At 37.7% G+C, this 23465-nt stretch overlaps 1 protein-coding gene across 1 annotated transcript; it reads left to right on the top strand.

Annotated features, from left to right (window-relative positions):
* The first annotated feature begins 15834 nt into the window (after positions 1-15834).
* Positions 15835-23255, top strand: LOC126381133 (uncharacterized). Its single transcript, XM_050030663.1, has 3 exons — positions 15835-16558; positions 17174-17384; positions 23193-23255. The coding sequence occupies exons 1-3, from the start codon at positions 15852-15854 to the stop codon at positions 23253-23255; spliced, it is 981 nt and encodes a 326-aa protein (XP_049886620.1). The 5' UTR covers positions 15835-15851.
* Positions 23256-23465: the final 210 nt, after the last annotated feature.

The following is a 23465-nucleotide window of genomic DNA, read 5'->3' as shown; positions in this document are numbered from 1 at the left end:
AATGAATAAATAAATAAAAAAAAAAAAAAATAAGAAAAGTTTTGGCACAACTTTGAACATTTCCGAAACTTACTTTTTCCTTGGCTGCATTTGGTTCATGATTATGACGTTTTATATTTTTTGACTCTATTTCATGCTGTTAGTCATCATTCAGCATACTTTTCGTGTGTAAGATAAACATGCTGGCGGCGTAGGGGTGGCCCAAGGGCCACCCCCGCCGAACCCTAACCTACTGTTATGCCTTGTAAAAATTATGACAAAACACTATTATTCTAAAAAATAATTATGGATACCTATTTATATACGAATCAAATTTATACCAACAAATATTAGTCCAAAAATAAGTTATACCTAACAAACCAGTATTCCTAGATGTTATTATGGGAAAGTACTATTATGCTTAAAAACGTTATGCGAAAAGGATTATGATAATTAAAATTATGACAAAAACATTTATGCATTTTAAGAAAATTTCATTTATCATACGCGAAAATGAACTTGGACTTGTTTTCAAACCCATAGGCATTCTGGTCATTTGGTATTGGCCTGAACAGAATGCTGTTAATTTTCTACTGTCTTTATTTAATTGAATGTTATAATAGCCTTGATGTAAATCTAAATGTGTGATATAAACGCTGCCATTTAATGATTCCAAAATTTCACTTATATCAGGGAATGGATATTTATCATCTTCTATACAATTGTTGAGTTTTCGATAGTCAATAACTAATCGCCACTTTTTCTCACCTGACGAATCTAATTTTTTAAGTACAAGTAGCACAGGACTAGACCAGTCGCTTTTGCTATCCATACTAATATTATAAATGCGAAAGTAACTCTGTCTGTCTGTCTGTCTGTCTGTCTGTCTGTTACTCTTTCACGCCTAAACGGCTCAACGGATTTTGATGAAATTTGGTATGGTGATAGATGATAACCTAGAAATGGTCATAGGCTATAAATAATCACGCCATCGTTCTTAGGGGGTAGGCAGTTGGCAGATAACTAAATTGATTTAGTGATTTGTAGTCATTTTTGTTGGGACTTTTGCTCTTTCACGTCTAAACGGCTGAACGGATTTTAATGAAATTTAGTAAGGTAATAGTTGGTTATCTAAAAACGGTTGTACGATCAAATTGATCACGTCATCGTACTACCATTTCATGAAATGGTCGTATTTCATGAAATAGAACAACATTCGTTGGCCACATCATGATGTGGTTTGGCCAGATCAATGAACACAAAACGTTTAACGATATGACCAACTAAATGCATGATTACTTCATGATATGGCCAAACTTTAGCGATCATATCGTAAAATAGTAACATTATCCACCGGTAGTGGCGCTGGTGTCGCTTTGTTTATGTTTTGCATAATGGCGGCGGACAATAATTATTCTTGTGTGAACGCGAATAATAATGAGCAAATACAAGATAAAAGTGCATTGAAGCAATGTTTTGACACTAAGGTGAAAAGAAAAACTCGTATTAACAGTAAACAGCAACTTTATTTTTATTTTTAGGTTATATGGCAAATAATGAAGGTCGAGTGACCACGCTACGTAAATCAATGGACTATTATTGGATTTCAAAATATGATATAATTAGAACTGCGAATGAAGAGATATTAATTTAAAAAAAGAAAAATATAGACGATCCTACTGTCCGTAAAGTTTCTTTTTTTGACGTGACTTATTGTAGATTTGCCGCAGATGGCATTAACTACTTGAAACGGGATTCTATTAAAACGCATAAATGTTTTTGTCATAATTTAAATTATCATAATCCTTTTTTTTATAATTTTTACAAGGCATAACGGTAGGTTAGGGTGCGGCGGGGGTGGCCCTTGGGCCACCCCTACGCCGCCAGTATGTTTATCTTACACACGAAAAGTATACTGAATGATGACCAATGGCATGAAATAGTGTCAAAAAATATGACGACGACTTCAAAGCGAGATGCAGTTACGGCGTATATGTCAACTACATCAACACTCCGTTAATCGAAAATGACTTTTTAATTTTTATTTGACTTTTAAACATTTTTGTACTTTGTACTAGAGTAATACATTATTTCCTACCTTATTTCGCGTTTTTATTACAACACTTATCATGGACACCCTACATTAATGATATGGCCAAACGTGGATGGAAATATCATTAAACGCTAACGTTTAAACGATATGGTCAGTTGAAGTTGGCCATTTTATGAAATACGACCATTTCATGAAATGGTCGATCATTTCATGAAATGGTCAATTCTATGATCTGGCCACGACATATACGTGGCCTGCTCGCGAGTGTCGAGTCCAAACAATTTCTACATTTTAACAAATAATAACAAAATAGCAAACGTTGTGTACAAAAAAGTTTTAAATTAGGTCATTTTAAAATATTTTTGTACACAACGTGACGCTGACCCCTGTAAGTGTCTTGGACATAAGGGACCGATAAATATTCCTAGGTAATTTCTGCCACTCAATGGAATACATAGGTACTTTATAACGACTGTAAACAGATATTTTTTATTTTTTTTTAAATATACCTACTTACTCTCTTTTAATCACATGCTATACCGTTCCTTTTATATAATCCTTAATATTCAAATTAAAAGTACGCAGACGAAGTCGCGGGTACCAGCTAGTAATAGTTATAAAAAATAAAATATTATAGTCAGAGTTTAGTATCTATGGTAGTGTGCAAAACAAGTTCTTTAAACATTACTGGGAACTAATAGGCATTGGATGGTTTAGTATTGTGTGATTAAGAATTGTTCTAATTAAATAAATTAAGAAGCACATTTCTAAGAATCAGTAATAAACAAGTTTACAAAAAATAAGAATAGGTAATAAATATATAAGTAAATTAAGTAAATAAACTAAAATGAGTGAATTGTCAGAATTAATTAAGAGGAGAGGAGTGTGTAAAAGTCGTCTTACAAACTTTGAGAAATATTTACATACCTTTGAAAGTGTTAGTAGTTGTAATGAGGTCCAAGCTCTAGAACTAAAATTGCGTATTACAAAAATTGATGAAAACTTTTCGGAATTTGAAAACATTCAGTCGAATATAGAAAGTTTAACAGAGGGTGAAGAAGCATGTGAAGTACAGCAGGCACAAAGATCTGATTTTGAATCTCAATATTATCGAAATGTAGCCAGAGCGCAAGCATTATACCGCTCATTTAAGAAAACACCGTCGCATAAGTCTGACAAGAAAGAAAGTACATGCAATGCTTCTTTAGCTTCTAGTGAACATGAGGAGGATAATACAGTGAAGGAAACGAGTTGTTCTTTAAAAGGGGTGAAGTTACCTACCATACAAATACCTAAATTCTCCGGTGAATATTCAAACTGGCTCGAGTTCCGCGACACCTTCGTTTCGCTCATTCATAGCAACACGTCTATAAGCAGTATCCAGAAGTTCCACTACTTGCGAGCCTCTCTTGATGGAAGCGCTGCCCTGGTCATACGTGCTCTTGAGTTCTCGGCGTCGAACTATACCGTTGCATGGAGTTCCTTGTGCGAAAGGTACGACAATACGCGGATACTTATCCAAAATCACGTCAAAGCCATTTTTACCGAAGAACCTGTTAAAAAGGAATCCTCTGATTGTATTCGTAGACTTCTAGATGCATACTACAAAAATCTGCGGGCACTACAAATATTAGGTGAGCCTATAAGCTCGTGGGATACGCTAATAATATATATCGTTTCATCTAAATTGGACCCTCGTACGCTGCGGGAATGGGAGGAATACAAGATTAAATACAAGCAAATTTCATTCAAAGTATTTTCTAAATTCTTAAAAAACCGGGCTGATCTTTTAGAAACTATCGAGTTGAGTACAAGCAAACCACAAAATACATCAAATACAAGCAAAAATATTAAAGCTCTAGCCGCTACTACAGAAATAACACAAAATAAAACTTACCTTTGTCCGTTCTGCAAGAAAGAACATCCGCTGTATAGATGTGACAAGTTTACACAGACGCCTCTAAATGAAAGAGAACAGTTCGTGTTCGATAGGAAGCTGTGCATAAACTGTCTCAGATCCGGACACAACAAGCGTGTATGCCGGCTAGGTCCGTGTAGAAAATGCAAACAGAAACATAATTCTCTGTTGCACCGAGAAGAAACTGAGGCTGCTCAGGCGACAACCACCGCACTCTCTGTCAATAATCAAGGTGGTCAAGTGTTACTCGCCACTGCAATTGTGAAGATCAAGGATAGCCAAGATAAAACTCACGAAGTGAGAGCAGTTCTCGACTCAGGTAGTCAGGCTTCGTTTATGACCGAGTCGTTACTGTCCAAACTGTCCTTGAAATCACAAGATATAAATTTCACCGTTGCAGGCATTAACAATGCAGTCTCTTCGATTACAAAGAAGTGCGATACAATAATACAGTCCAGGCTCAATTCATATCAAACAAACGTTACGTTTTTAGTGTTGCCAAGTATAACGACATCCTCGACTAAGGTCGTAGATGTGACTGCACTAAACATCCCGTCAAACATTACGCTGGCAGATCCTGAGTTCTATAATCCGTCAAGTCTAGACTTGCTCCTTGGCGCAGACATTTTCTGGGATCTGCTTGGCACGAATCAGGTACGAGTGAACAAGAATTATCCAGTATTACAAGAAACTAAACTGGGGTACATAGTCTCCGGTCCCACTGGAAATCCTCGTAACACACAAGTATGGTGCAATCTAAGCCAATTCGATACAATACAAGAACAACTGAGTAAATTTTGGGCTATCGAAGAAATACCAGAACCTCACAAGCCAGTTTACTCCAAAGAGGAAACCTCTTGTGAAGAGCACTTCGCCCACAACGTTGTTCGTGAAGATGATGGACGGTTTTCGGTGGCAATTCCCCTTAAGATGCCAGAAACTGTACTGGGTGACTCTTACGAGAGAGCAAAGAATTGTTTTCTTTCTTTGGAGAGGAGGTTTCAAAAACAAGAAAAACTGAAGGCCATGTACAAAGATTTCATGAAAGAATATGGCGATTTAGGGCATATGACTAAAGGTTACATCAACAAACCGCCCAAGAATTCATATTTTCTGCCACACCATGGCGTGCGCGAACAGAGCACCACTACTAAATTGCGCGCTGTCTTTAATGCAAGTGCGTCCACTACTTCCGGACTATCACTGAATGATATTCAGATGGTAGGGCCGACGATACAGAGTGATTTGCTCTCCATACTTTTAAGATTTCGGCAGCATCGCTATGTTTTGGCAGGAGACATCGAGAAGATGTATAGGCAGGTGTTAATCCACAAGAATCAACGTCATTTGCAGCAAATTATTTGGCGTGATGATCCGTCAAAACCACTAGAAGTATACACGTTAAATACAGTGACTTACGGCACTGTGTCTGCACCCTTTCTCTCGGTTCGATGTCTAAAGCAATTAGCCGACGAGTGCAAGAATGAGCAAATACGTCAGATTATCAACGAAGACTTCTATGTGGACGATTTGCTCACAGGGGACGCAACTGCTGAAGGTCTTACAAGTATTAAGTCACAAGTAACAGACGTGCTAGCATCAGGATGCTTCAACCTACGAAAGTTTAGATCAAACTTACCTGCTTGCAATTCTTCTGAATCCTCAGACGCTCGTTCTGTAGTCGATTTGAATGAACATCAGCAGTCGAGTGCACTTGGTTTGAAGTGGTCGCTTCCTGATGACCAGTTACAATTCACAGTTAATGAGAATCAATCTGCTAAGATTACAAAAAGAGTCATTTTATCGACGATCTCACAAGTATTCGATCCCTTAGGCCTTCTTAGCATCTTTATTATCATTGGAAAAGTTCTTCTTCAAAAGCTTTGGCTTCATAAATTACAATGGGATGACCCATTGCCTCGAGAAATCTATAATTTGTGGTCAAAATTCGTTAGTAGCTTGTCCCTTGTCAGTCAAATTAGCATTCCGAGACACGTGGTTTGTGATTCTCCTACAAACATTCAGTTGCATGTCTTCAGTGACGCATCAAAGGACGCTTACGGTGCCTGTGTCTATGTTAGATCTGAAGACACAGAAGGTAATGTTACGGTTCATTTGCTGTGTGCAAAGAGTAGAGTGGCGCCTTTGAAAGCGAATACAATACCGCGTCTTGAACTATGTGGAGCTGCTGCTGCTTCAAGGCTTCTAACGAAAGTTTTGATGTCCACACGTATAAACGTTAAAACATGCTTCTTATGGACGGATTCTTCCGTTGTCATAGGCTGGTTAAAGACGCCACCAAACAAGTTGAAGCAATATGTTAAAAATAGAGTGTCTAGTATACAAGAATTGACCGAAAACCATACTTGGCGGCACGTGCCTACTGCATGTAATCCTGCAGACCTATTAAGTAGAGGTGTCACTACTTTAGACACCAACAAAATGACTTTATGGTGGAACGGTCCCCAGTTTCTAACACTCTCTGAAAACTCATGGCCAAATAAATCTTTTGATTATGTCGAATCTGATCTTCCAGAAGTTGTAGCTAATGTCGCTTGCTCACAAGAATCTAATGAGTTATTTCCATTTTCGCGTTTTTCTCAACTAAGAAAACTAACTAATACTATGGTCTACGTCTTACGGTTTATTTCTAATTGCAAAGATTCCAAAAATGCAAATAAGGGTTTCATTACACATACAGAGAGGCAAAATGCATACAATACTTTACTTAAACTATCACAAGAAGAAACCTTTAAGGAGGAATCTAAATTATTAACTAATGGTCAACTGCTGCCACGCAAGAATAGGCTTCTGTCTTTAAGTCCATTTGTTGATGATACTGGAGTGATTAGAGTAGGAGGCCGTATAAAACATGGAAATTTCAGTTATTCCAAGAAGCATCCCGTCTTGCTTTCGTCTAAACATCCATTGACTAGGCTGATTTCTGAACAAGAACATCTCCGTCTATTGCACGCAGGACCTCAGTTACTTCTGTGTTCAATACGAGAACATTTGTGGCCTATCGGTGGTCGTAACTTAGCAAAGCACGTTGTGCACAAGTGTTTACGGTGCTTTCGCTTAAACGCGCAAACTGTTACTCCGATTATGGGCAATCTCCCAGAGCGACGCCTCCATCCAGGGTATCCTTTCCAGACTTCTGGAATGGACTATGCAGGTCCTATAACAGCGTTAAGTAGAAAAGGTCGCGGAAGTAAAACCGAGAAAGTATACATCGCTATATTCGTTTGCTTCACTACCAAATCCATTCATCTCGAGCTTGTAGGCGACTTAACCAAAGACTCCTTTCTTTCTGCTTTACGGAGATTCATAGCCAGACGATCTAAACCACAATGCTTATACTCCGATAACGGTACACAGTTTGTAGGCGCACGAAACGAATTACGTAAATTCTTTAAGGACAATGCTCACTTAATAACTAATGATATGTCACAAGAAGGTATAGATTTCAAGTTTCTACCAGCATATGCTCCTCATATGGCAGGACTAGCAGAGGCAGGTGTGAAATCTGTAAAGGCACACTTACGTCGTGTATTAGGTGATGCTCATTTAGTTTTCGAAGATTTGTATACTGTCCTAGTACAAATCGAGGCAGTTTTAAATTCAAGGCCCTTGACTGCCATGTCGACAGACCCACATGACTTGACTCCACTAACTCCAGGACACTTTTTGGTGGGACGACCTCTTACTGCTTTGCCGACTCCTGCGCTGATGGATGTCAACGAGAATCGACTCAAACGTTTTGAGAGATTAGAGCGCATGCGACAACAATTCTGGGCTCGCTGGGCCAAGGAGTACGTCGGTGAACTGCAGCAGCGTACAAAATGGCGTTCATCTAACGGAATCTTGCAAGAAGGGACACTCGTATTAATTAAAGAAGATTCAATTCCCCCGATGAAGTGGAGTCTAGGACGCGTGATCAAGGCTTATCCAGGCACAGATTCTATTACCAGAGTTGCAGAACTTCGCACAAGCAAAGGAATTGCTCGTCGTGCTTTTAATAGAATTTGCCCCTTGCCAATAGAAGCACCAACTGATGAGGAGTTGAAAGACAGGCCTTTCAATGCTGGGGGGCATGTTAAGAATTAACTACGTAGATATACTTACCTATACTTACCTGCATCAGCTGATGTCGGGCACCCCGCGCGCCCCTCCTGCGTCGCCGCGCCGAAGTCATTCTACCAGTCATTCATTCGCTCTCTCTTTCATACTCACTCGCTCGACCACGCTCAAGCCGTACACGCACAATTTTTATCATGTAAATTACCAGTATCCATACTAATATTATAAATGCGAAAGTAACTCTGTCTGTCTGTCTGTCTGTCTGTCTGTCTGTCTGTCTGTCTGTTACTCTTTCACGCCTAAACGGCTCAACTGATTTTCATGAAATTTGGTATGGTGATAGATGATAACCTAGAAATGGTCATAGGCTATAAATAATCACGCCATCGTTCTTAGGGGGTAGGCAGTTGGCAGATAACTAAATTGATTTAGTGAATTGTAGTCGTTTTTGTTGGGACTTTTGCTCTTTCACGTCTAAACGGCTGAACGGATTTTAATGAAATTTAGTAAGGTAATAGTTGGTTATCTAAAAACGGTTGTACGATCAAATTGATCACGTCATCGTACTTAGGGGGTAGGAAGTAGGCAGAAAACTGAATTGAGTTAGTGATTTTTTTATGGTTTTTGCTGGGAGTTTTGTCTATCATGCCTAAACGGCTCAACGGATTTTGATGAAATTTAGTTAGCTGATAGATAGTAATCTAGAAAAGGATATGGCCTATTAATATTTATGCTATCGTACTTAAGGCGTAGGCAGTAGACAGAAAACTAGGTTAGTGATTTTTAATTGTTTGTTTTAAAAGTTTGCCTCATTCACGCCTTAACGTCTGAACGGAATTTTATAAGACTTGGTTAATTTAAAGATAGGATCTTAGGCACGGACACAGGCTACTTTTTATGGCGGGAAAATACCTCATTCCCGCGGAAATCTAGATTTCGTGATCGTGTCAAGAAGCGCATGACGCCATAGCTACTGGAATGATTTCGATGTTTTTTTTTAAACTGAGTGACCTCAAGTTAGTATTTGATCACTTTTCTAACTTAGAGGGTAGGTAGGCGCCATAATTTAGGGAATTTATGATAAAATTTTGATGCAACTGTCTTTATTAAACAGTTATATCTCATTCCTACAGGAACCTACACATAGCTATAGCTAGCTATCTATTAACATTAAAACTCTTTCTAGAATCACATTACGTCAATTAATTGATCTGATTTGTATAAGTTTTTTTATTCAACTGACTGTTACATTACATACAGATAAAATCTAATTACTTACACCACATAATTAATATAGTACTACATGACTAGCTACGCTTTAAACTTGAGGAGGTAATTCGATAGACATTTATACGAACTTTAAGCCCAGTAATCAATCATAGTAATAAGGTAATACTCATTTTAGACAAAGAAACGGATAGGTAATCAGTTCGTCAACGAAATTATAACACCTACACTTAGTTTGTTTACTATTTAACGAGGGAAAATAATCCTTACTAATATTATAAATGCGAAAGTAACTCTGTCTGTCTGTCTGTCTGTTACGCTTTCCCGCTTAAACCTCTCAACCGATTTTGATTAAATTTGGCACAGACAATCTTTAGACCCTGAGAAAGAAAATAGGATACCTTTTATTGCGAAAAGAAGGGACGAAGAGATTGAAATAGGGGTTGAAAGTTTGTATGGGATATTTTAATTTTAAAATATAAATCCATGAAACTTTATATTTAAGCACTTGATAAAAAATAATTAAACATTTGTTCTAGCGTTGCTGAAATTTCGACCAGTGAGGAGGTGAAATGAGGGTTGAAAGTTTGTATGGGAGTTCGTCATTTTTGGGGATAAAACCACGAAACTTTATATTTAGGAACTTGATAAGAAATAAAAAAACAATTTGTTAAAGCGTTTTTGAAAATTCGATCTTTGAGGGGATGAAATAGGTGTTGAAATTTTTTATGAGGTTCGTCATTTTTCAAGATAAAAATATTAAATTTTGTGTTTAGGCACTAAATAACAAACAAAAAATCGTTTGTTCAAGCATTTTGAAATTTTTACCAGTATGGGGGTGAAATACGGGTTGAATGTTTGTATGGGTATTCGTCATTTTTGAAGATAAAACCATGAAACTTGATACGTAGGTCTCTTAGGATGTGCAGAGTTTTTCAACAAACGGATTTTCCGAAATTCGAACGGAACGGAACGGATTCGGAACGGGAACTACGAAGCCAAACTTTTTGTATACAAAATATTAACCACTGAACCTAGGAACATGATATTTAGTAGTTTTGGGTGTATCAAGTTAAAAAAATTTGGCTTTTGTAGATAAAGTTCCTTTTAACGAATACTCTGCATCGCCGCCACTGCCGTCGGTCGTCGTTCGTCGTCGCGCACATTCGCCGAAGTGTGGCGGCAGTCAACGGCGCTGTCTTGTGGTGGGGGAGCGCACGTGGTGTATACGTGGCCTGCTCGCGAGTGTCGAGTCCAAACAATTTCTACATTTTAACAAATAATAACAAAATAGCAAACGTTGTGTACAAAAAAGTTTTAAATTAGGTCATTTTAAAATATTTTTGTACACAACGTGACGCTGACCCCTGTAAGTGTCTTGGACATAAGGGACCGATAAATATTCCTAGGTAATTTCTGCCACTCAATGGAATACACCTCATACCTCACCTGGATACCTCAGGGCGGGCTTAGAAGTCGAGGCAGACCGCGTAAAAGATGGTGTGACGACCTCAATGCTTATCGCAAGGATTGGCCGGAGATCGCACAAAGTCGAGAGGAGTGGAAAAATCAAGGGGAGGCCTTTGCCCAGCAGTGGGATCGTATAGGCTAAATAAGATAAGAATGGAATACATAGGTACTTTATAACGACTGTAAACAGATATTTTTTATTTTTTTTAAATATACCTACTTACTCTCTTTTAATCACATGCTATACCGTTCCTTTTATATAATCCTTAATATTCAAATTAAAAGTACGCAGACGAAGTCGCGGGTACCAGCTAGTTGAAGAATAATTATTACAACAGCATTATCAAGAAAACGTCTTTTATTATTTATTTATTTTATTTATTCATTCATTACAAAAGATATTATAAAATTCTTACATTACGACACTGAAACCCATAATGGGTTTAAGATGTGTCAAATTCACGTCAGGCAGTACAGGTATAAATTAACCCTTAACACAATAAATTTAAGATTGAAAAAGTAATATAAAGTAATGTAAAGTAGTATTGAAGTTCCTGAACACTACCTATGTGACGAGAAGATGACAACACTTGTATTAACCATAGAATATGTATTGGAATTAATATATGACCGCATGAAATATTTTTGTGAAGAAAGAAATTTGAAGTATTTGAAGACAGAGATAGTATCGATAAATTACCATTTTTTCGTGCTAGAAAGTATTACAGAGTCGAGCCATACATCAGGAAAATATCGGATTAATCAGAAAATAACTAATGCCAGACGGAATTCGATTGCAGATTAAATACAGGTTATTACAATTGGAGAATGCAATGAAGAAATTATGATTACTGGCATCGAATTATCGACATCATTATGGAAATTTAAGTGGACGGTACCGCGTCTGAACGGACATTAGAATAATCATAATAAAAAAGTGCAAGTGAAGTGTGGGAAATATATTAATCGCGTAACGCGTACGACGCGTATTCCGTGGACGAACTATTGTAAAACCGTATATTTTTATAATAACTTACTAAATATAGGTTATGTTATGTGTTACAGGTACTTCTTTATTTACTCTGTAATATTGGTAAGTGTCTTATTATTCTACTAGCTTTTGCCCGCGACTTCGTCCGCGTGGCGTGTTATATAAGAGAGAGATCTTCGTGTGTGTGGGAGTGCATATCAAATTTCAAGCATCTAACTTATGCAGTTTAGATTTTTTCATACATTTTTTTTCCCAATAACTCCCATTTTTCAAAATACAGCCAAAAATAAACTTTATATTTACTAAGGTATGCATGCATGCTAGATTGAATCAATTGATTGAATTGATTTTTTTTTAATTGATTGTTCATTGAGTTTTAATTTTAATACACACTTCCTCTCTTCCCTTCAACGTTGCTGTGCCCTACAGGGTCCATGTTTTAGTTCCTATGCCTATGTAACACCCCATTGTACTACATGGAATGCAATAAATAATTTAATTGAATTGAATTGAAAACATCTATCTTACGCGGTTTCGATTTTTTCATACAAATGTTTTTTTCCCGCTAACTCCCGTTTCCGTGGGAATTTTGCAATATCCTGTTGCAACTAAGGTTTAAGTTAACTAAAGTACCTGCATGCCAAATTTCAAGCGTCTAACTTAAGCGGTTTAGATTTTTCATACAAAAGGATTTTCCCGCTAATTTCCGTTCCCGTGGGAATTCCGGGAATTCCTTTCTTAGTGCACCTCTACGGTACCTAAGCTATGTCCCTTCCAAATTTCAAATGCCTACATTTAGCCGTTCAGGCTATGCGTTGATATGTCAGTCACTGAGTCAGTCAGTTTCTCCTTTTATTTAGATTTGATTTTTTCATACAAATGTTTTTTCCCGTTAACTACCGTTCCCGTGGGAATTTTGTAATATCCTGTTGCAACTAATCTTTAAGTTTACTAAAGTACCTGCATGCCAAATTTCAAACGTCTAACTTGAGTGGTTTAGATTTTTCATACAAAAGGATTTTCCCGCTAATTCCCGTTCCCGTGGGAATTTCGGGAATTCCTTTCTTAGTACACCTCTACGGTGTCTAAGGTACCTGCGTGCCAAATTTTAAACATCTTACTTGAATGGTTTAGATTTTTCATACAAAAGGATTTTCCCGTTAATTCCCGTTCCCGTGGGAATTTCGGGAATTCCTTTCTTAGTGCACCTCCACGGTACCTAAGGTACCTGCATGACAAATTTCAAACGTCTAACTTGAATGGTTTAGATTTTTCATACAAAAGGATTTTCCCGCTAATTCCCGTTCCCGTGAGAATTTCGGGAATTCCTTTCTTAGTGCACCTCCACGGTACCTAAGGTATCTGCATGCTAAATTTCAAATGTCTAACTTGAGTGGTTTAGATTTTTCATACAAAAGGTATTTCCCGCTAATTCCCGTTCCCGTGAGAATTTTGGGAATTCCTTTCTTAGTGCACCTCTACGGTACCTATGGTACCTGCATGCCAAATTTCAAACGTCTAACTTGAGTGGTTTAGATTTTTCATACAAAAGGATTTTCCCGCTAATTCCCGTTCCCGTGGGAATTTCGGGAATTCCTTTCTTAGTACACCTCTACGGTATCTAAGGTACCTGCATGACAAATTTCAAACATCTAACTTGAATGGTTTAGATTTTTCATACAAAAATATTTTTCCGCTAATTCCCGTTCCCGTGGGAATTTCGGGAATTCCTTTCTTAGTGCACCTCTACGTTATCTAAGGTACCTGCATGCCAAATTTCAAAAGTCTTACTTGAGTGGTTTAGATTTTTCATACAAAAGGATTTTCCCGCTAATTCCCATTCCCGTAGGAATTTCGGGAATTCCTTTCTTAGTGCACCTCTACGGTATCTAAGGTACCTGCATGCCAAATTTCAAACGTCTAACTTGAGTGGTTTAGATTTTTCATACAAAAGGATTTCCCTTCACTACTCTGCTCCTATTGATTGTAGCGTGATGAAAAGTATACTATGACCTGTCCAGGAGTGTGAAGAATAATTGTACCAAGTTTCATTAAAATCCGTCCAGTAGTTTTTGTTTCTATAAGGAACATACAGACAGACAGACAGACAGACAGACAGACAGACAGACAAAAATTTTACTGATTGCATTTTTGGCATCAGTATCGATCACTTATCACCCCCTGATAGTTATTTTGAAAAAATATTTAATGTACAGAATTGACCTCTCTACAGATTTATTATAAGTATAGATAGATGGCTTCTAGTTTAGAACGGTTTCAAACAGAATTAAAAACCATACGAACTTATTTAATTAAAATTGGCCCTAGCAGAAGGCGTGGTTCTATTTTAGTAACTAAACTATCTGAGGCTAATGATGTTTATGACCAATATAAAATTTGTTTATTACAAATAGATAAGCAAATAAAATCGGGTGTAATTGATAATACAAGCTGTTTGGCGGTAACTACTATTTGCGATAAGATTATAAAGCTATATAGTGACATTGTAACATTGTGTACAAAACAGGAAACCCTTATAATGGAGGACAACAATAATTTCGATTTGCGAACCGCTCTAACTTTGTTGCCAATTATGACAAACGAAGAATCGAATACTAAACAGTTAATTGACAATATTGGATATTACGATTCATTGTTGACCAAAAATGAGTGCAAACAAAAACTAATAAATTTTGTATTGAAAAATCGATTGTCTCAAGCTGCAAAATTGAGGTTACAAACTAGTTATCTAACTGTCAAAGATTTAATATCAGATATGCAACGAGGATTGTTAACCAAAAAGGCAGCCACGGCTATTCAAACTAAGTTACAAGGATTTAAACAAAATGATTTATCTATATCGGATTTTGGGAAGGAATTGACAGAATTATTTGTAGACTTGACGATCTCGCAAGCCGACGGAAATGCTCAATGTTATGACATTTTAAAACCTATTAATGAAAAATATGCAATCAAGCAATTTGCGGACGGTTTACGGAATCGTAGGCTTAGCACAGTAATTTCAGCCAGGAACTACACCACTTTGAAGGACGCTATTCAAGCAGCCCAAGATGAGGAAACGTCTACTGTACCGACCCCCGGGCACATAATGGGTATGTATAGGCCAAATTATTTCAATTCCAACAACAGGGGCCGACGCAATGGGTTCAGAGGCAGCCTAAGTTTTAACAGCAACAGAGGTTATGCGTTCCGAGGACGAACAAATCGAGGAGGTACGTTTTATAACAGTAGAGGACGTGCATTGACACATAGACAACATAACATATTTTTTTTCAATAACACAGAACGACAACCACAAAATTCAGAAAATGAACCAGATACGTTTTTTCGTGACTAATAATGATGAACCTTATATTCTGGCTAGCAACAGCAACTGTTATGTAAACATATGCTCATCCGTAAGTGGTCAACATTATTCATTCCTAGTTGACTCAGGCGCGTCTCTATCTGCATGGAAACTTAGTCATGCCATGCAATTTAATATTCCAATCCATAAAGAAAGCGTGATCATAAATGGACTCGGTGGCAAAGTGCACGCAATTGGGTATGTTTATTTAACTTTACGTTTAGGGGATCAATTGGTTAGTCACAAGTTTTATGTTTTTAAAACATTACCAATTAAGTCTAATGGAATTCTCGGTCGTGACTTCTTAAATAAGTTTAAAGCGCAGTTGGACTTCAATAAAAATTTCTTAGCTTTACACATAAAACCGAACGGAAAAGTGTGTTTTCCCTTTATCAGTTCGATAGTTAATAGTTTTGACATTCCCGCACGGTGTGAATCTATACATTATATTGAAACGGAATTGAATGAAGACTGTGTAGTATGTTCGGCTGAAATTCAGGACGGTGTTTATTTAGCAGGCTCAATAGCATCTCCTGTTAATGGCGTTATTCCGGTATGATATATATGTAAATAATAAATGTTGAGGGTACTACAAAACATATTTACTTTTATATATTGTGGGTAGGCCAGTTCCGCAATAAACGTTAGCTCGCGAACAAGTGTTTCCTTTGTGTTCCCAAATTAGATCGAATAAGATCCAAATACACATCATTGGCGACGAGTAGGACTTACGTGTGTTTTATTGACAGTGAAATAAATATAAACCATGTCGATCGGAAAAATAGAACCGTTTAATATGGCAGTGGACAATTGGACTTTATACGTCGAGAGGTTAGAGCAATATTTCATAGTGAATAATGTGAAATCAGAACTAAAAGTGGCTACGTTAATCACAGTGATGGGGAGTGAAACCTATGAACTCTTGGTAAATCTTTGTACACCAGAAAAACCATCGAGTAAAACATTTTCGGAGTTAGTGACAATTATGCAAAATCATTTGCAACCCAAACCAAGCATCTTGGCAGAAAGGTACAGATTTAAACAAAGAGTACAAAAACAAGGAGAAACTATTGCGGAGTACATGGCGGAACTCAAGAAATTGTCCAAGACTTGTATGTTTGCTTCGTGCTGTATGAGTACGTGTATAAGGGATCAATTCGTCTGTGGTCTGAGCAGCGAGACAATTATGCAGCGTTTGTTTGCCGAGGATGATGGTATGAAGCTGGAGAAATTATACAAGTTAGCAATTTCCATGGAAGCGGCGGAGAAGAATGCAGCATACGTAGAAAAAGACAGGTTTAACACAAGTAGTAGCAGCGGCAAGGAGACATATGAGACGTCGTGCAACGCGGTGGCGACCCGGACCGGTTACCGGGGCGCGTCACGCGGCGGCGGCGGCGGCGGGCGCGGCGGCAGCTACGGCCCGCGCGCTCACTCCTATGTGCGGCCGCAGGGTGCGCAGAGGACACCAATGTCGACAACGGCCACAATATGTAATGTTTGTGGTTCTCGACACGACACAAAAACGTGCAGATACAAAAACTATGTATGCAAAGTGTGTTTTTCGGCGGGCCATTTAAAGAAGATGTGCCCACGACTGCATAATAATAAAACGCAGAACATGTTCAACGGTGAGATACATGATGTTTACTCGGAGGAAGATAAGGACGTAGAAGAGGTAAATTTTAATGTTTTCATGGTAAAAAGTGTAAATAGTTACGAGCCGTTCATGGTAACGTTACAAGTAGAAAACGTTGATTTAAACATGGAAATAGACACAGGTAGTGCTATATCATGTATAAATACTAACTGCTATAAAAGGTTATTTTCACATGTGCCATTGGAAAAATGTAATTTAATAATGTGCTATTATACTGGCGAAAAAGTCGCTCCGGTAGGGAAAATAACACTCTCTGTCCGATACGAAGAGAAGTTATGTGAGAATTTGCCATTATATGTAGTAGATCAAGGTAAAAAACCGTTATTAGGAAGACAGTGGTTAGAAATGCTAAACGTTGAAATAAAAAGAAATTGTAACAATAATAGTATATCCGAGTCAAAACTGAATTTAAAATATCTTAGTTCCAGATATTGTGAAGTATTTTCGGACGGACTGGGCCGGTACACTGGCGGGGAGGTGAGCCTGCGCCTGCGGCCGGACGCGCGGCCCGTGTTCCTGCGCGCGCGCCCGCTGGCGTACGCGCTGCGGGAACCGGTCGAGCGCGCACTCGATCAGCTGTTGCGGGATGACGTCATTGCGCCGGTCGAGACCTCAGACTGGGCTACGCCTATAGTGCCGGTAATTAAGCCAGATGGGTCGATTAGAGTATGCGGCGACTATAAGTTAACAGTAAATAAATGCCTTGAAGTAGACCGTTTTCCCTTACCACGGATAGAAGATTTATTAACTAAAATGCAAGGGGGTCAGAAATTCACTAAGATAGATTTGTCACAGGCCTACGCTCAGCTATGTTTATCCGAAGAATCGAAGAAGTATACGGTAATTACCACGCACCGAGGACTATTTAAATACAACAGACTAATATACGGTCTATCCTCGAGCCCAGGTATTTTCCAAAGAACAATGGAACAAATATTTGCTGATATACCTAAAGTGGGGGTGTTTCTTGATGATGTCATTTTGACTGGACGCGATGATAAGGAACATCTAGAAATTCTTTATAAAGTGTTACAAAGATTGCAAGATTACGGGTTAAAAGTCAAAAAGGAAAAATGCACATTTATGGCTGACTCGGTAATTTATCTGGGTTATTAGATAGACAAGGACGGAATACATACAAATCCAGATAAAGTAAAAGCAATTGAAAAAGTACCTATACCTAAAACCGTGACCCAAGTAAAAGCATTTTTGGGTATGGTTATGTACTATGGCAAGTTTTTAAAAAATATAAGTACCATTTTAAGCCCACTGTATGCCTTATTAAGGAAGGGCGCGAAATTTGAATGGACAGACGAGTGTAATAAATCGTTTTGCAGATCAAATCAGATCAATTAATTGGCGTAATGTGATTCTAGAAAGAGTTTTAATGTTAATAGATAGCTAGCTATAGCTATGTGTAGGTTCCTGTAGGAATGAGATATAACTGTTTAATAAAGACAGTTGCATCAAAATTTTATCATAAATTCCCTAAATTATGGCGCCTACCTACCCTCTAAGTTAGAAAAGTGATCAAATACTAACTTGAGGTCACTCAGTTTAAAAAAAAAAACATCGAAATCATTCCAGTAGCGATGGCGTCATGCGCTTCTTGACACGATCACGAAATCTAGATTTCCGCGGGAATGAGGTATTTTCCCGCCATAAAAAGTAGCCTGTGTCCGTGCCTAAGATCCTATCTTTAAATTAACCAAGTCTTATAAAATTCCGTTCAGACGTTAAGGCGTGAATGAGGCAAACTTTTAAAACAAACAATTAAAAATCACTAACCTAGTTTTCTGTCTACTGCCTACGCCTTAAGTACGATAGCATAAATATTAATAGGCCATATCCTTTTCTAGATTACTATCTATCAGCTAACTAAATTTCATCAAAATCCGTTGAGCCGTTTAGGCATGATAGACAAAACTCCCAGCAAAAACCATAAAAAAATCACTAACTCAATTCAGTTTTCTGCCTACTTCCTACCCCCTAAGTACGATGACGTGATCAATTTGATCGTACAACCGTTTTTAGATAACCAACTATTACCTTACTAAATTTCATTAAAATCCGTTCAGCCGTTTAGACGTGAAAGAGCAAAAGTCCCAACAAAAACGACTACAAATCACTAAATCAATTTAGTTATCTGCCAACTGCCTACCCCCTAAGAACGATGGCGTGATTATTTATAGCCTATGACCATTTCTAGGTTATCATCTATCACCATACCAAATTTCATCAAAATCCGTTGAGCCGTTTAGGCGTGAAAGAGTAACAGACAGACAGACAGACAGACAGACAGACAGACAGACAGAGTTACTTTCGCATTTATAATATTAGTATGGATTAACTATTTTAACTGTTATTTAGGTTGAAGAATATGAATAAAACAAGGCTAATTAAACCACTTAATTAAATTATTAATATGTAAGTAGGTATTATACCAATTTTCTTTTGAATGAAATTATCTTGCTTTTTAAAAGTATTATTTGTATTATTTATGTATATGTAAATGTTTTATTAAGATGAACTTATTGTTATACACTATTATTGTTATGTTTATTGTCATTTACTTGTTATTATTGCTTATTGCTTTAATTTATTGTTGAAATATTTAGAACTAAGGTTACCAAAATTGTTTTATAAAATAAGAGCTTTAATTTTATTATTATTATATTGCTAATAGCTTATATGTTGTATGAACAACAAAATATCCTAGATAATGCCACAGAATAATGAACAAATTATAAAATTGTTATACATGTAGGTATTTAGTTTACATCACTTAATTAGTCACAAATTACTCATTTATTATATGAAATAACTGTAAAAAATCTAATATAAATTATAATACTACGTAAATCTATCGAAAAAACTACTCTATCAACGATTTAATTGCAATATTTTAACAAAATTCGAACAAAATAGATCGCGATCGAACGTCCAGTGTAACTAGACACGCAGTTATATATTGGCGCGTAGCAATGACGGGTCAGCTTATGCTGGACTTACTTGATTGCGTCAAATTCTTAAAAGAAGTAGGTATTGGCGTTTGATATCGTTAGATAACACAATTAGGAACTCAATATGCACAGAACTAGACAGATTTAGGTGTGTAAACTACTTGTACTAATGGAAATCACGCGGGGGAATCTACAATAAGGCTACGTTCACACGGCGACTATTCGATTCGATATTTTCTCGCTTACGGGAGTACCGTATACGGGACGGCTGTTCACACGGTGCGAGGCCCACGGTTTTTTCTCGTATACGGTCATCCCGTACACGTGACAATGATTAATAATGATTTATCCCATATTATGGGTCGATCCTCTATATGCGTGATAAATGACTCGATCGTAATCGGCAATCCGTCCTCCATCATAACAAACGACCTTAGCAAACGACGTTCCGAACACGACTGGCGGCTGCCTGCCCCCGCGTGCGTCTCGTGTACGAGAAACCAGTTTGTCCGTGTGAACTTCTCAACGTAAACGCAAGCGCCAATGAGTATCGCATTCGTTAAAATCGTTTCGATAATCTCGCATTCCCGGTGGTAAGACCCTACGGTATACGGTAAAAAATATGTCTCGAATACGCGATTTTCTCGTATAGACGCCGTGTGAACGATTTTAAAAATTGCTATACAAATTTGGCTGTCACTACGATATTCGATAAAATCTCGTATACGATATACGTGAAAAATGACTCCGTGTGAACGTAGCCTTACGATATCTATACTTATAATAAATCTGTAGAGAGGTCAATTCTGTACATTAAATATTTTTTCAAAATAACTATCAGGGGGTGATAAGTGATCGATACTGATGCCAAAAATGCAATCAGTAAAATTTTTGTCTGTCTGTCTGTCTGTCTGTCTGTCTGTCTGTCTGTCTGTCTGTCTGTATGTTCCTTATAGAAACAAAAACTACTGGACGGATTTTAATGAAACTTGGTACAATTATTCTTCACACTCCTGGACAGGTCATAGTATACTTTTCATCACGCTACAATCAATAGGAGCAGAGTAGTGAAGGGAAATCCTTTTGTATGAAAAATCTAAACCACTCAAGTTAGACGTTTGAAATTTGGCATGCAGGTACCTTAGATACCGTAGAGGTGCACTAAGAAAGGAATTCCCGAAATTCCTACGGGAATGGGAATTAGCGGGAAAATCCTTTTGTATGAAAAATCTAAACCACTCAAGTAAGACTTTTGAAATTTGGCATGCAGGTACCTTAGATAACGTAGAGGTGCACTAAGAAAGGAATTCCCGAAATTCCCACGGGAACGGGAATTAGCGGAAAAATATTTTTGTATGAAAAATCTAAACCATTCAAGTTAGATGTTTGAAATTTGTCATGCAGGTACCTTAGATACCGTAGAGGTGTACTAAGAAAGGAATTCCCGAAATTCCCACGGGAACGGGAATTAGCGGGAAAATCCTTTTGTATGAAAAATCTAAACCACTCAAGTTAGACGTTTGAAATTTGGCATGCAGGTACCATAGGTACCGTAGAGGTGCACTAAGAAAGGAATTCCCAAAATTCTCACGGGAACGGGAATTAGCGGGAAATACCTTTTGTATGAAAAATCTAAACCACTCAAGTTAGACATTTGAAATTTAGCATGCAGATACCTTAGGTACCGTGGAGGTGCACTAAGAAAGGAATTCCCGAAATTCTCACGAGAACGGGAATTAGCGGGAAAATCCTTTTGTATGAAAAATCTAAACCATTCAAGTTAGACGTTTGAAATTTGTCATGCAGGTACCTTAGGTACCGTGGAGGTGCACTAAGAAAGGAATTCCCGAAATTCCCACGGGAACGGGAATTAACGGGAAAATCCTTTTGTATGAAAAATCTAAACCATTCAAGTAAGATGTTTAAAATTTGGCACGCAGGTACCTTAGACACCGTAGAGGTGTACTAAGAAAGGAATTCCCGATTCCCACGGGAACGGGAATTAGCGGGAAAATCCTTTTGTATGAAAAATCTAAACCACTCAAGTTAGACGTTTGAAATTTGGCATGCAGGTACTTTAGTAAACTTAAAGATTAGTTGCAACAGGATATTACAAAATTCCCACGGGAACGGTAGTTAACGGGAAAAAACATTTGTATGAAAAAATCAAATCTAAATAAAAGGAGAAACTGACTGACTCAGTGACTGACATATCAACGCATAGCCTGAACGGCTAAATGTAGGCATTTGAAATTTGGAAGGGACATAGCTTAGGTACCGTAGAGGTGCACTAAGAAAGGAATTCCCGGAATTCCCACGGGAACGGAAATTAGCGGGAAAATCCTTTTGTATGAAAAATCTAAACCGCTTAAGTTAGACGCTTGAAATTTGGCATGCAGGTACTTTAGTTAACTTAAACCTTAGTTGCAACAGGATATTGCAAAATTCCCACGGAAACGGGAGTTAGCGGGAAAAAAACATTTGTATGAAAAAATCGAAACCGCGTAAGATAGATGTTTTCAATTCAATTCAATTAAATTATTTATTGCATTCCATGTAGTACAATGGGGTGTTACATAGGCATAGGAACTAAAACATGGACCCTGTAGGGCACAGCAACGTTGAAGGGAAGAGAGGAAGTGTGTATTAAAATTAAAACTCAATGAACAATCAATTAAAAAAAAATCAATTCAATCAATTGATTCAATCTAGCATGCATGCATACCTTAGTAAATATAAAGTTTATTTTTGGCTGTATTTTGAAAAATGGGAGTTATTGGGAAAAAAAATGTATGAAAAAATCTAAACTGCATAAGTTAGATGCTTGAAATTTGATATGCACTCCCACACACACGAAGATCTCTCTCTTATATAACACGCCACGCGGACGAAGTCGCGGGCAAAAGCTAGTTAATGATAAAACCAGGACTCACTTTGATTTGTTGACTAACTCAGACCACTTGCCTTGTATTCCACACATGTACCATGACTTGGATTCACATTTGTTTGTCGTGTACACTCCACTGCTATCAATTCTTGCTCACGAACAGATATTTTCTTGCAAATTCTCGTTGTTTCGTGTCGACATCCAGTGAGAGCTCGAATGTTCGAATGTTTTTCCAATCAATCCATAGGTAAATCTCCCGGGTCGTAAGGCCACTATGTTCAGGAACTTCAATAAAAGACGTTTTCTTGATAATGCTGTTGTAATAATTATTCTTCAATACTGGTAATTTACATGATAAAAATTGTGCGTGTACGGCTTGAGCGTGGTCGAGAGAGTGAGTATGAAAGAGAGAGCGAATGAATGACTGGTAGAATGACTTCGGCGCGGCGAAGCAGGAGGGGTGCCCGACATCAGCTGATGCAGGTAAGTATAGGTAAGTATATCTACGTAGTTAATTCTTAACAGGTAGGTACATTTAGATGTTGATTATATTCATATTTCTTTTCGTAATAAGGAATTATATTCACTACACATCAGGATACAATTTTGGACGCGCAGGACTCTCTGAATTATTACGCCGCCGAAAAGATACTCTCCTAAATATATCTCTGTTAATTTCCGCTGTTATCCATTTTTTGTGGCATTTTTTGTAGGTTTTATACATGAGATACAATAAGCCCAATATGATGATTCCGAGAATGATGCATAGCAGAGTGTTGGTCGATGTTACATGGAGTCTAAGGTCTTCATGAGATGCCTGATTGGTTCCACCCGCGGCATTCTGAACAATTACTGTTTCTTCCTTAGATT

This window comes from Pectinophora gossypiella, unplaced genomic scaffold, assembly GCF_024362695.1.
Source record: "Pectinophora gossypiella unplaced genomic scaffold, ilPecGoss1.1 Pgos_37, whole genome shotgun sequence".
In the NCBI taxonomy this organism is placed as follows: Eukaryota; Metazoa; Arthropoda; class Insecta; order Lepidoptera; family Gelechiidae; genus Pectinophora; species Pectinophora gossypiella.
The sequence above is the reverse complement of the archived record's forward strand: the minus strand, read 5'-3'. Positions and strand labels throughout refer to the sequence as shown.